A 14066-nucleotide genomic window follows, 5' to 3' on the forward strand; every position below is an offset into this window, starting at 1 on the left:
TGTCAGATTTTGCACTTCACCAACCACAGAATTCTGCATTTTACAAATTCGAGGAAACTGGAGCCTACAGCTGTTTACATGATGGGTGGAGGAGTGAGAGCAAAGCACTGGCCAATAAAAAAAGCTGAAGGGTTATTTAAAAAAATATTAAGCACAGTGAGGTACATGCGGGGTAATGTTTGGAGGGACCAGATGACAAATGCTGACTATCATGGGGTTTCCATGCGGGGCAATTTACACGTGAAATGGCGATGCGTGTGCACATTTGGGAGAATTACTGTAAATTAGGTTTGTGGCTGAAAGAGGGGGATAAGGTCAATCTAATTTACTCATGTAAATGATGAAACACACAGGAAAATTCATGCCCAGTTTCACAAGGAAACCCGCATTGCATGTGTTAATGACCGTGTTTAGCCTTATAAAAATAATAAGGGAGCAGGTCAGTTTTTACTGTGGATTCCAAGACGGCAGAAAATAGTGGCTGATGGGCAATTTTATGGTTAGCAGTGGTATAGTTCACCTTAATGATAATGCGGGCAGCTTTTTTTATTATTGTTTTTTGCTGTGTCTGGCCTGTCATGTTGTATATCTCTTGCGGGTTTACAGTTCTGTACAAAACCACTTACCAGCGTTCTGCCCTTGTTATAGTATTAAAGCTGCTGTTTGAGAATATCCTTGCTGTAAAACTACACTACAGTGAAACACAAACAGCAAATGAGCTGCTTACTAAATGTATGTAATTGAATTCCCTTGCTTTTGATCCCAGCTATGTCCAAAGACAACACGTGTCCACCCTCCATGCAAAATCACTGGCACGAGGAGGAAACTTGGGCATTAATAAGTATAAACAGTCCTACCTTCAGGAACGAGCAAGAAGGTGCCGTTCGGGAGAAGCAGGACGGTCCTGCAGAGCAATGCTTTTTGCTTCAGTTACATCTGGCATAGCTATGTACGTGTTGCAGTGCCTCTGAACATGCTATGAACTGTGGTTGTATGCACCCCAAACACATTGCCAACTACCCTGTACTCAGCTGAGTAACCCTAACTCTGTACTCCGCTGAGGATGCCAGCCTATATAAAGCAATCAGCACTCTTTTTTTCCACTGGCACAGGAGGCAGTATGTAATTCCTTTTTGGCTGCATCTCTTCCTTTACCAGTTCCACTATAATGCTGAATGTTGCCCTGGTGACACAAAATGTCTCTAGCCACTGCGGATCTGTGAAAGAGTGATGCAGCACAACCTCTTCCCACCAGCAAGATGGACGAGTATGTGTCCAAACTGTCCTTTCTCTAGCCATTGGCATTAGATAACAAGGCATAAGGATTTGCTGGTAGAGGATTTTTGGAGGTTCAAGCTCCCGAAACAAAAGAAAAACATCCACTGTTCCCAATCCAGACAGGACAGGAGCATACGTGGAAGATGTTTGGCAAAGAGCTTTAGAATCCTATGTCTTAGCCGGTTTTCAGCCATGGTGATCTGCAATACCTGTGTTAGTCAGTTTCATTTTATACCTCCCAGTTAATTTTTAATGAATGAGTCATCAGATAAATTAGTTGACACTGGATTCAACACTAACGACATGCCAACCCATCTGACATTTGAAAAACAATTTGGTCAAGAGCAGTAAAACACATTATTAACCAACCAGGCACGAGGTATTTTCCTTTATTACAGCAGCTCAGATTCACTTGTGTACCAGTTCTCTGCACATGGAAACCACATTTTCACACAATTTCACTAGTAATCTTCAAAAAGAGCATGAGTACTTTACACATAGCTAATTTACATATCAACCCCCACCTTTCCCATTCATTTGCATGACGTCGGGTGAAAAGCCCAGCTTACTCAAGTAAAATAAACTGAGCGAACAGAAACCCAAAAAAAGCATTTTACACGAGACAGTTTTCTCGAGCAAATGTCCTGAGAAAAAAAAAAACATGCATGGAAACTCCACCTATTAGTGACATTGAGACGCTTATGGTTGACTATGTGACACTGATGAGAAGGAAATACTGACATGTGTCATCAGTTGTCTCCCAGATAAAACTTGATACCAACCAAAAAACACATGATAGAAAAATGTCTAGAGAGTAGTAAAGGGGTAATGCAGTATCTGAGAGGATAACATTGTATTATTAAGTATGTGCAAAAAACAGCAAGTGATCATGATGCAGGGGTTTATCTGTACAGATGGTACAGAGATGAAGGCACCAGATGTGACTGAATAATCAAATGCAGTACATTAGACATGTTATATCCTGTAAAACATCCAATATAATGTTGCATCTTTTGCACCGTTGTTCCCTAATATTTCATACAGATATATTCGGACTACTGTGGTTTATCTAAAAATGTAGATCAACATAGATCAACATCTCCTCATTTTTACCAGCCTGTTGTTCAATTAACATTAGCAAGCAAGATCACCCTCATCTTGTGAGTATCCTCTCCTTTATGTCTCATGAAGGGAACAAACATTAGAATAATTAATGCATAGCTCAGCATTGTAGTGTACACTATATGCTTCTAAATGTATAGAGAGACAGGCTTAGCACTAAGATGTTTCTTTCAGCTCACATTCAGCTATGACAATGAATATTTCTTGTGCACTGAACTAAACCATTAACCATTTTAATATGACATTAATGAAATGTACTCTAGAGACAGCAAGATCGAAAAAGCAATCCTATAGGCGCTGGTCACAATTCCTTACTGTAGTTTTGATTAATTTGGCTAACAAATAGCTCAAAACATTTAGAAGGCAATTCATTAGCCATGTTAATATGGAATGAGTTTTTACTTATGCAAATCCCAGCCATCATACACAAGGGGCATTATGGTGTGTCAAGTGAAACAAATCCATTATGGAGTAAAGGACACTGAATATTTGTGCTCTATGTACACCGATCAACCTCCATATCTTTAGATACAGGTACCGCCACACAACTTAAGTCCGATTTCAATTAAAATGTGTCTAGCACCCTTGTCCCATCCTTTAACATTTAAAGAACATTGTAATATTTCTGTCTTGTATCCTTCTAACAATAGAAATGAAGCAAATTATACATTATGTAACCAAAATCAATAGACTATCCAGTTTACAAAAATATCTCTCCATATAAATGGTAAAAGACTCTTATGTAATGCTGAAATTCTCTAAATAAGTGTAAAGCATGGGTCCATACCTGACAATTTAGAGCCCAGTATGGGTCAGTGGTCCCAGAATGCATGACCTCTGTTTCTTGAAAAGAATTTAAAAAAAAAATTGCTCTCCCTTTGCTATTTGAAGTAAATGAGGAAGCTCAGAGAAGCTCATCTATCAGTGAGCACCTGTCAGGATAGCCTTCCTGCACAGCAGTCTAGTTACTCACCATGCGAAAAAGCACATACAAGCAAAGTCTGTTGATCCACAGAACCTCACTATTTTTGACAACTATGCATTTACAATCAACCAATCCTGTGCAAGGCTAAGACAGTGACATCAGTGATGCTGCTGCTCTTCCAGCCTGTGCTGAGCTGGAGTGTTTCCCTTTGTGTTGTTTCAAGACTCAAGCCAGGGGCATCTCTTCATTGCCTGTGATTCACCGCACTTCCCCAAGCTTTCTCAATATTCGGAATTGGAAATTGGACTCAGCTGACCTTTTTCATTTCTTAGGGCCAGTAAAGGCCAGATAAAAAAAAAAAAAAACTGTCACAATGAAGGATATCTATTGACAGGCTGCCTTTCAAAGTGCTGTGCTCTTGTGCAAAACATAATCCTTTTTTTATTATTCTTAAAGGGAATTAAAAAGGTTATGCAACACATCTGGTTTGGTACAGGTAGGAGCTGCTCAATGTACATTTATAGTAATTTAAATGTTGTATTATTTGGACAGGTGCATTTTGTTTCCAGAAATCAAAATCTCTGAAAGTCAACATTAATAAATCTACCAATTGCCTACTGTAAATTCCAAGTACACAAAACATTACCTTCAATATTATTATTATTGTTTTAAATTAAATTCAAGGAAACACAAAATGCAAGTAGAATTAAGAATAAGTATTACCTTGAAGCAAATCCTACAATAACTTTTTGATATTTGTTTTTTTATAAGCATGTGTTTCTGGAAATCTGGAATTCTACGAAGTACCAGGCTTCACGTACAGTACCATGGCCATATTGTCCATTACTGTAAAGTAACTTAAAACCATGCATGACTGTGACATAATTGGGTGTGGGTAATGTATTTATATGTATTGAACTAATTATCCCAACCAATGAAAACCTTCTCTGATATTAGCTCTTGTCTTCCCATCCAAAGCAGAAAGGAAAGGATTACAGGATGTGGTATCTGATATAAGACATTTTGACCCAGACTTTGTCTTCAGTCTATCCAAACTAAAAATAGTGGATCAAAACTGTTTTTCTCTAGACTCACAGATTCACAGCCACAATAACTGTTTTTACCTGGTAGTAATTTACACAGTGTTATATAGTTTTCAACTAACAATAACATTCAAACTAAGCATATAGCACCTGAAAATATTAATATTATTATTTTAGTCAGTGCTCCAGATATGTTTTTGGGTCATTGAGTAATTTACTCTCCAATTTTGCAGATAAAATATACTTAACAAAAGGCCTGCATGCACATACTATATATTTCTAACATTTGTTTAAATTGTACTGATACTGCACTAATGCCAATAAAGAAACAATAGTATTGTGCTCCTTATTGATCGCCTTGCTATAGCAATAGAAAGCATCGATCGCTCTTCCGCTCTTCCTGCAGTGATTTAGAGGACAGATCTCAAACCCCAGTGCACTACAGCGGTCATTTTGAAACAGACTTTAAAGTCATAAGTGTAAAAAGTTGTCAAGATGTTAACAATGAAAAGAAAAAATACAGGTACATCATTTAAACAGTTGTAGCAACACGTGGGGACGTGTAACACTATATTTTTCTGAACCCCGCTACTAATACCATGTAGTATTCTGTATATGTATGTTTAAATACACTGAAAAGACTCCACTGGTGCTATGTCATATCAGTTTAGAATTTAAGCATTAGAACTAAGGAAGCAGATTTTTACTATCGGGCAATGCCTTCCTTTGGCCCGCCTCACATTTAAACTGGCCGAACTACAGCAAGAGCAAAACATAACAAGATGTTAGAGTGGTTTCTGAGTGCTGTGGATACATTACACCAGGTGCCACTGTATTATCGACAAGAAACAATAAGAGTACTGTCTTGAGAGAAAGAAATATGAGGATATATAAAAACTCTGTGATATCAAAGAACAGTAAATACTGTTTGCAAAATGGAACTTATTCTGCCCTACTCAACAGGACACTCAATCTAAAACATTTACATAAGCAATACATTAGCTCCACCCACAGAATAAACTGGATTTATTAGCTCCACCCTCAGAATGAACTGAATTTATCAGCAACCGGCTATCAATTGACTGCGCAATAGTTACTCATTTTTAAACAAATTGATCTCAAATGTCTGACTTGCTATGTTTCTTCTTCTTGACTCTACTCATTTTTTTTAATTAAAACTTCTACATCCTCAGGTTTCAGATCAGTCATTTTTCAAAAACACTGACAGAAAGCTGATACAGCCGTGACAGCCTGCGTATGTGACGTCACAGAACGACAACGAGACCTGTGATTCTCTTACCTGACTTGACCCGGATTCGGAGCACGGGAGCTAAATACTTATACAAAAGAGAAGCTCAAACAAAAGAATTAGGAAGTTCCTGATTAGCCTACTCTTGGTAAACAGATGAGAGACTTAGTCTGTTCCCGCAAGTTACCGCAATCTGAAGTTTTTGCCCACCCAGTCCCGCCCGCAACAAAGTACATTTTTCCTGTCCGCAAGTCCCAGGGGACCCGTGAGAACCCAGTCTCGCTGCAAGGCTCTACTGTTGTCAGGTTTATTTGGGATGGAAACCAGTAATACTAAGACCATTCCAAAATGTACTGCATTAATAGACTGGCTGCTGACCAATACGCTTTCAGCAACTCTCATTTTGTAATAATAATGAAAGCCCCCTGGTTTCTACATATTAAGATATGAGAGAATTGACACGGTTTGTGGTGCTCTCAAGCACTGTAGACTTCACCTCTTTCAACAGCTGGTATAATTAATACAAGGAGGTGAATCTATTGATAAACCTCCTAGCTGCATAATGTTGCATTCACCTTTTAAACATGTCTTAAAGGGAAAAAATATAGGTTCTGAGAAGTTGGCATGTTTAGTGCATTATGAAACTAGTCCACGGTCAACAGGATAGTTCACTCTAAGTAGCATAGGGGCTCCTGAGAGTCACTGGTGCCCTCCACTGTCACTATTGATGCTGTTTGTCCTTGGAACACAATGGATGTAATTAAACCCAGAAACCACAAGCAAAGAAAGGTCCCCTTAGGAAGCTTTTAAACACTGAAATGTTTCATTGATTTACCACAAAAATGGCGTACTCATACTCAAAGTATATGTTAGGTGCAAACATCTGGAACTTAGACATATTACAGACAAGAATTTCATCATAGTCTGAATTTTGTCTTTGTCTATAACATATAGGTAGGGCTTCTAATTTTCTGTTTTTATTAATTTCATTTTTTGGTGCTTATTTCTAGTTATTTTTTAGTTTTATGCAAATCGGTTATTTACGGGGCGTTCGCTTTTTATATACTATATGAAATTATTGTTTTCGGTTACTTTCCAAAACTCTTAGGTGTTTTTTTTTCTGTCACTATAGTAACATGACAGTACTTGCACATGTGTACCTTCTTTCCTTTGCTGTCTGTCCACAATGAAATCCTTATGGTCCCAGGCACATTCTTCTGGGGTTTTTGTGTGTTTAGGCATTTTTCTTTACAATTCGCCACAATTTGCAATTCTGTTTTAAATTCCATGAGTGTTTAAATCAACCCTATCAATCTGTAATATGGCTTTAAGTCTCACAAGCAAGAACAATGCTCCGTATTAAATTGTAATTTTAAATCTCGCAAGCATGTACAATCCTCCAATAGAAATGTAGGAATTTGCTGCCACAGTAGTTGGGGTGGGTTTAAAGTATTCAGAACGAATCAATGCGAGATTTAATTCTTTTATTTTTTTCACAGGGAAAGGGGTCAAGTAACATGAATTCTGTTACCATTTCCAGTGTTTTTCCAGTGTTTATTGACTATACATCAATTTAATTTTTTTGTATCGGAGGTGTTTTATCGGTTTTTAAATCAGATACCCTACATATAGGCCTAGTTGTGATTTTCAGAGAATTTAATCATATGCAGAACTCCCAACATCTATGGTGCTGCACATACTGTGAACAGATAAGGTATCACTCATAGCCTTTAGGAACAAGCCTGAGGTAATACATTTGACTCAAACAGTCCATTGAAATTTATTGATTAAAATGATACCATACCTTGCCAGGCAAGAGACACATTTTAAAGTGTGATTGTGGTATTTTCTGATTATATCATGAATACTGCCATATTACAGTACATAAAAAACTACAATTATGTATATAAAGTGCAATACATTACAAATGGCATGGAAATTGTCATTCACATGTATTGAGAATGTAGAAAAACCTATAATACAGTGTATAAATGAAGCATAATTGTTATGCCACCTGAAAAATCACTCCTTTTGCTTAAACAACACAGTAAAGATTAAAGAACAAGTTAATAGATGTAGCTTTCCAGCTGTAATGTACTTCATTGATAGGGGTATGGAAATCAGTTTGATTTTTAGATGAAGGCTTCAGTTCAATGAGGTTTGAGTACAGCCGCACAAAACATGTTGTGCAGACTCTTAAGAATATAAAGGAGTGTGTTTTTCACAATGTTAAGAGATTAAAAGCCACAATAACTAGTTAAAAGCACATCCAAAGCTATGTGAATGACAGGGCCCTAACATAATACTATGACTCACAAAAGACTGAGCAAAATAGAAGGGCAGACAAAACCTGAAATATAAAAAATACATATTTTGTGGGTAACAAAATAATAACATCACAAAAAAGAAAACGCAATGAACAAAAAATGTGTCCCTTATACCGCATGCACACTTAAAAGGCTAAACGTTCAACTCACCACATTCTTGTTTCCAACACTGGTAAGTACCTGTAAAGGCCATTAAATTGTCAGACCCAACAATAGATTATGGGTGTTACTTGATCACAGACATGAGAGCTACATGTTGACTTATATGCTAACAAATGGTACCTTCTGGTATATTTTTTTTTATTTGAAATCCAAACACAGGTACCTCACAAGAACATATTTGTAAAAAAAATTATATATATATATATATATATATATATATATATATATATATAAATAATAATTATCAAATAACCATTCATTTACATACCACTATGCATGTAGAATTGTAACTTCCAGACCCTTGGACCTCTTGAGTTTCATTATATCTATAGGTCATGTCTAGTAAAGCTCCAAAACCCAAGCCATTGTTTGGCCAGGTCTTATTTATTTATTTTATATACAGTGCCTTGCAAAAGTATTCAGACCCCTCACCAATTCTCTCATATTACTGAATTACAAATGGTACATTGAAATTTCATCCTGTTTGATATTTTATTTTAAAACACTGAAACTCAAAATCAATTATTGTAAGGTGACATTGTTTTTATGCTGGGAAATATTTTTTAAGAAAAATAAAAAACTGAAATATCTTGCTTGCATAAGTATTCAAACCCTGTGCTGTGGAAGCTCCCAGTTTACACCGATGAAAAAAAATGCCCTAACGAGGACACAATTACCTTACCATTGGCCTCCACCTGTGAACCATTAAAGTTGCTGTCACATTTTCTGGATAATAAAGTAATACAAATGCACAGATTAGGGAAAGGGTACAAAATAATATCCAAGTGTTTGGATATCCCAATGAGCACAGTTGGATCAATAATCAGGAAGTGGAAGCTGCATCACACCACCCAGGCACTGCCAAGAAAAGACCGTCCCTCAAAACTCAGCGCTCAAACAAGGAGACTTGTGAGAGAAGCCACAGAGAGGCCAACAATCACTTTGAAGGAGCTACAGAGTTCAGTGGCTGGGAGTGGAGTAATGGTGCACCAGTCAACCATATCAAGAGCTCTGCATAACACTGGCCTGTATGGGAGGGTGGCAAGAAAGAAGCCGTTACTCAAAAAGTACCATCTGAAAGCATGTCTGGAGTTTGCCAGAAAGCATGAGGGTGACCCAGCTGCGATGTGGGAAAAGGTTTTGTGGTCAGATGAGACCAAGATAGAGCTTTTTGGCCAAAACTCAAAGCGCTATGTGTGGTGCAAACCTAACACTGCCCATGCCTCAAGACACACCATCCCTACAGTGAAGTATGGTGGTGGCAGCATCATGCTGTGGGGATGCTTCTCATCAACAGGGACTGGGCATCTTGTTAAAATTGAAGGAAAAATGGATGAAGCAAAATACAGGGAAATACTGCAAGAGAACCTGCTTCAGTCCGCTAAAAAACTGAAGCTTGGGAGGAAATTCACCTTTCAGCAGGACACTGATCCCAAGCACAAGGCCAAAGCAACATTGGAGTGGCTCAAGAACAAAAAGGTGAATGTCCTACAGTGGCCCAGTCAAAGTCCTGCTCTCAATCCCATTGAGAATCTGTGGCACTATTTGAAAATTGCAGTCCACAAGCGTCGTCCAACCAACCTGAACAACCTGGAGCAAATCTGCCAAGAAGAATGCGCCAAAATCACTCCGACACTGTGTGCAAAGCTGGTACATACTTACCCCAAAAGACTTAAAGCTGTTATTGCAGCGAAAGGTGGCTCTACTAAATATTGATGTGTGGGGGTTGAATACTTATGCAAGCAAGATATTTCAGTTTTTTATTTTTCTTAAAAATATTTCCCAACATAAAACCAATGTCACCTTACAATAATTGATTTTGAGTTTCAGTGTTTTAAAATAAAATATCAAACAGAACGAAATTTCAATGTACCATTTGTAATTCAGTAATATGAGAGAATTGGTGAGGGGTCTGAATACTTTTGCAAGGCACTATATATATATATAAAGAAATAAAAAATAAGACTCCTATTGCATTGCAGTTTCACCCATTCCATGTTTTACTACAAGCTTGATTAGCCCCAGTGTATAGGCAAGAAGATGCGTGTTGCATCTCATAGTAAAACCAGGAATGTATCAGACTGCTATACAATAATGGTCTTATTTGTATCCTTGTATATATATATATATATGGCAGGGAGGGGGTTAATATCCTCCCTGCAAAAAACATAATTGTTTCATTAGTTAATTATGACCTACACCTGGCTATTATTGTAAGGTGCAGGGTATATAAAGAGAGCAGCCAGTCCCTTCAGGGCTGCTGTGTGGAGGGCCCGGTTGATGGTGTTTTCAACCGTAATGAAAAAAGGTAAAGTGAAAAGCCTTTTCGTGTTGTCTGAAAATTGTGTTTGTTTGGTTCCATTTTATGCCGGTAAACAGCTTAGCTGTCCGACTTAATAGATAGGTTCCAATGTGTGATAGTTAGTGCTCGATCACAGCTAGGTGTTTGTTTTGTTTTTATTTATTTTGCATAATTAAAAGTGCACATCAGCGCTTATTCTTTCAAATTCTGTGTGTTGAGTCGTGACTTGGAAGGGAAAAGAAACCAAGCGAGCCTGTGTGACGAGTCTCTGGGTAGCAATATATATATATATATATATATATATATATATATATATATATATATATATATATATATATATATATATATATATATTAGCTGAACAATACAGTACAGTTCCCTTTCAATTTAAAGACGACCAACAACCAGTACTTTTGGGATATGCCTGCCACAGGTCAGGTATTTACTGAGCATTTTATGTCAGAGCTGCCGATAGGCCCCTCCGGGGAGTGACGTCCTCGATCCTGCCTACCGAGGGATTAAGTAGTTACTCAGAGGATGAGACGCTGGCATCCACCCGTGACACAGACTGTGACCGGGACGGTTCCGATCCCCACTGTGCTGCGTGGCGACCTAAGGCTTCCGCGGCACCTAATAACCGGGGCCGCCCGCAAGGAAAGGACGTCCTCCCCGAGTGGAGTCTAGACGTGGTATTGGAGGCTCTCACCAAGGCCCCGTTTGAGCCTGTACATTCCATAGAGTTGAAATATCTCCCTCTGAAGACTGCCTTTTTATTAGCTATCACCTCCGCCAAGTGGGTTATTGAGTTCCTGTATGCACATTTTGGACAAACCCTGCTTTCCTCCCTAAAGTGATTACAGCTTTCCACCTGAATCAGTCAGTGGAACTAGAGGCTTTCCATCCCCCTCCTTTTTCTTTGGAGGAGGATCGAAGATTGAATTTCCTCTGCCCAGTTCGGGCATTGAGATGTTATGTGGATAGGACGAGAGTGCTGCACCAGTTTGACAAGCTCTTTGTCTGTCATGGTGAAAGGACCCTGGGTCAAGCCCTCTCAAAGCAGCGACTGTCCCACTGGATTGTGGACACAGTTTCGACTGCATATACTAATGCTGGCCTACGCCCACCTGGGCAGGTGGCCGCACATTCCACCAGAGGAGTAGCTACATCATGGGCCTTATCAGGAGCTTCATTGACTGATATTTGTACTGCAGCTAGCTGGGCTACTCCGCATACATTCACCAGGTTCTACCGACTTAATGTGGTAGATCCCTCTATGCCTTCATTAGGCACAAGGGTCCTTGAGGTTGCACGCTCACACCACAAACATTAGTTTGGCGATAGCGAGACATCCCTCGTCTGCTGTTTCTGCTCATGCTCCCTCGCGATGGCTTTGGTATACTTTCCCAAAATTATTGGTTATTGGTCGTCTTCGAATTGAAAGGAAATGTTAGGTTATGGATGTAACTCTGGTTCCCTGAAAGAGAAGATGACCAACAAATCTTGCAAGGTCGCATCACTCGCATTCGATGCAAAAGAGAAAGTGATCTCTGCAGAGTGACTACTTAATCCCTCAGTAGGCGGGACCGAGGACGTCACTCCCCAGAGGGGGCTATCGGCAGCTCTGACATAAAATGCTCAGTAAATACATGACCTGTGGCAGGCAAATTACAAAGGTATTGGTTGTTGGTCGTCTTCTCTTTCAAGGAACCAGGGTTACATCCGTAACCCAACTTTAATTACAGTAAATTCTCTAATAAAGAAATGTACAATGTCCCTGTTAATGGCAACCTGCTCCTGCTCATCTTAACCAGCTCCTCAACCGGAGCAAAGACTACTGAACCAGCACTGCCAGCTGGAAACCAGCAAACCGCCACATCTGACCACTGCTGGTCATTGCTGGATTTTTCAACAAGAATCCCGTTTATTATCAGAGCAGGTGCAATTTTCTACAGTTAAAACAGGGATACAACAGGATCAGGAACCTAATATATCACGACAAGTACATGCAATGGAATTTTAGACCTTTTAGTTACAATATAAATCGCCTCCATTATTGATTAAGATAATCTTAGTTTATATGTAACTCTAAAGAAAATAATAATAAACTACCAAATTTAAATGTTGATGCTCCTTTGGTTTGCTATATTGTAGCCTTTTTATTTGTTATTTTAATTTTTACAGTAACATGTATTTAACAGATGCGTCAATACACACTCAAAAAGATTAATATAATGAAAACAGAATGCGTTCCTTTCAATTACATTTTGTGTAAAATGACAACGCAGTTTGTGTTAAATGTTATTCAAGTGATTTATCGTTTCTTCGTCTCACACACTGCATCAATTTAACACACATGCATTTTATAGTGCATGTAAATTCATTTTACACATTTATTGTCCAAACATAAGAATACAAACATTTATTTTTATTTATTTTGTTATTTATTTTTTCACAATGTTTGGCTATAATTAAATAGTGCAGCGTTGTAAATCACACACGAGTGATGTCGGTCTGAGATAAGAAACAATAATAATTACATGCAAGTGACATAAGCGGCATTACTTCTGCAAATATTGCATTTCTCTTTTCTTTTTTCTTTTGTCGTGTATATTAAAAACATACAGACTTAATAAAAATACCCCATGTCACGTTGCATTTCAGGAAGAGATGCAAAAAAAAAATCCATCCACACAGCAACTGAATACTGCGTCTTAAATTTCCTCACAGCACAAAGACTAGGCAAGAAACACGCATCGCAGAAGTTGTACACAAACGGTGCAGTAGTGCTAATATAAAAATCCTTACCGTGGGGAGTAAAGGCTCCATTTGTGCTCCTTGGTCTTTTATGTCCATGTTTCATAAATATCTGTGCCCTGTTAATCTTTATTGCTGTATGTCTGTATCTAATACGGGTTGTCTTTTTATTATTCGTATATCAGGTGTCTGCAGAAAAAGGCAATTCCACACACACCAACTCGCTTCAGTCACATGTCATACAGACACCGAAAGCCTGCCCACCGCACACATCATGACACTACTCTCCTCGTCTAAGCACCGTGGCTTGGAACAGAATGGATGTATTGCTAAGCTTGGTAGCTGCAGGATAATAAATGCTTTCTCTTATCAGGATCAACCCCTCAATTAGTATGTATAACACCCAGCGCATGATGCACCTCAACTGAGTATACTGGAGAATGTATAAATAACTATTATAAATATAAACACAACTGAATTTTAAAAAATTAGAAATCCCTAATAGTTAAACATTAATACAGTATTATATGTAAAATAATATCACACACACACACATATATATATATATATATATACAGCTTGGACAAAAAGAGAGCAACTGAAATTCCTCTATGGACAATTGTGCTGTATGAATACCATCATGCACCACACAGACCTACTGTCACATGTTACTTTCTCACATGCAGTCAAACGTATGATTTCTATCAAGCGCAGTTGCAGTGTTATGTGCCTAGAATGTTAATATTGCACATGGTGACAGCATGGAATGTAAATTAATGTAAATGCAGTACATTAAAAACAACATTTTTAAAGCATTTTACTTACATACTGTTGATAGGGAGTACTGGTAAAAAAACGTTTTTATGAAAGGCTGTGATACTACAGATTAGATGTTTAGATATTA

At 38.2% G+C, this 14066-nt stretch overlaps 1 protein-coding gene across 4 annotated transcripts in view; it reads right to left on the minus strand.

The window, feature by feature from the left end:
- Positions 1–13458, minus strand: part of LOC117406813 (sodium-driven chloride bicarbonate exchanger-like) — a 56947-nt gene extending 43489 nt beyond the window's left edge. For 2 of the 4 annotated variants that reach the window (XM_034011163.3, XM_059032313.1), the window contains exons 1-2: positions 13214–13458; positions 8095–8124 (exon numbers count right to left, since the gene is read on the minus strand). In XM_034011163.3, the coding sequence (XP_033867054.2) occupies positions 8095–8124; positions 13214–13261 (78 nt within the window). In that variant the 5' untranslated portion in view covers positions 13262–13458. Of the gene's footprint in view, positions 1–3187; positions 3358–8094; positions 8125–13213 lie in introns of those variants that run through there. The other 2 variants (XM_059032311.1, XM_059032312.1) reach the window with 2 other exon arrangements.
- Positions 13459–14066: the final 608 nt, after the last annotated feature.

This window comes from Acipenser ruthenus, chromosome 10, assembly GCF_902713425.1.
Source record: "Acipenser ruthenus chromosome 10, fAciRut3.2 maternal haplotype, whole genome shotgun sequence".
In the NCBI taxonomy this organism is placed as follows: Eukaryota; Metazoa; Chordata; class Actinopteri; order Acipenseriformes; family Acipenseridae; genus Acipenser; species Acipenser ruthenus.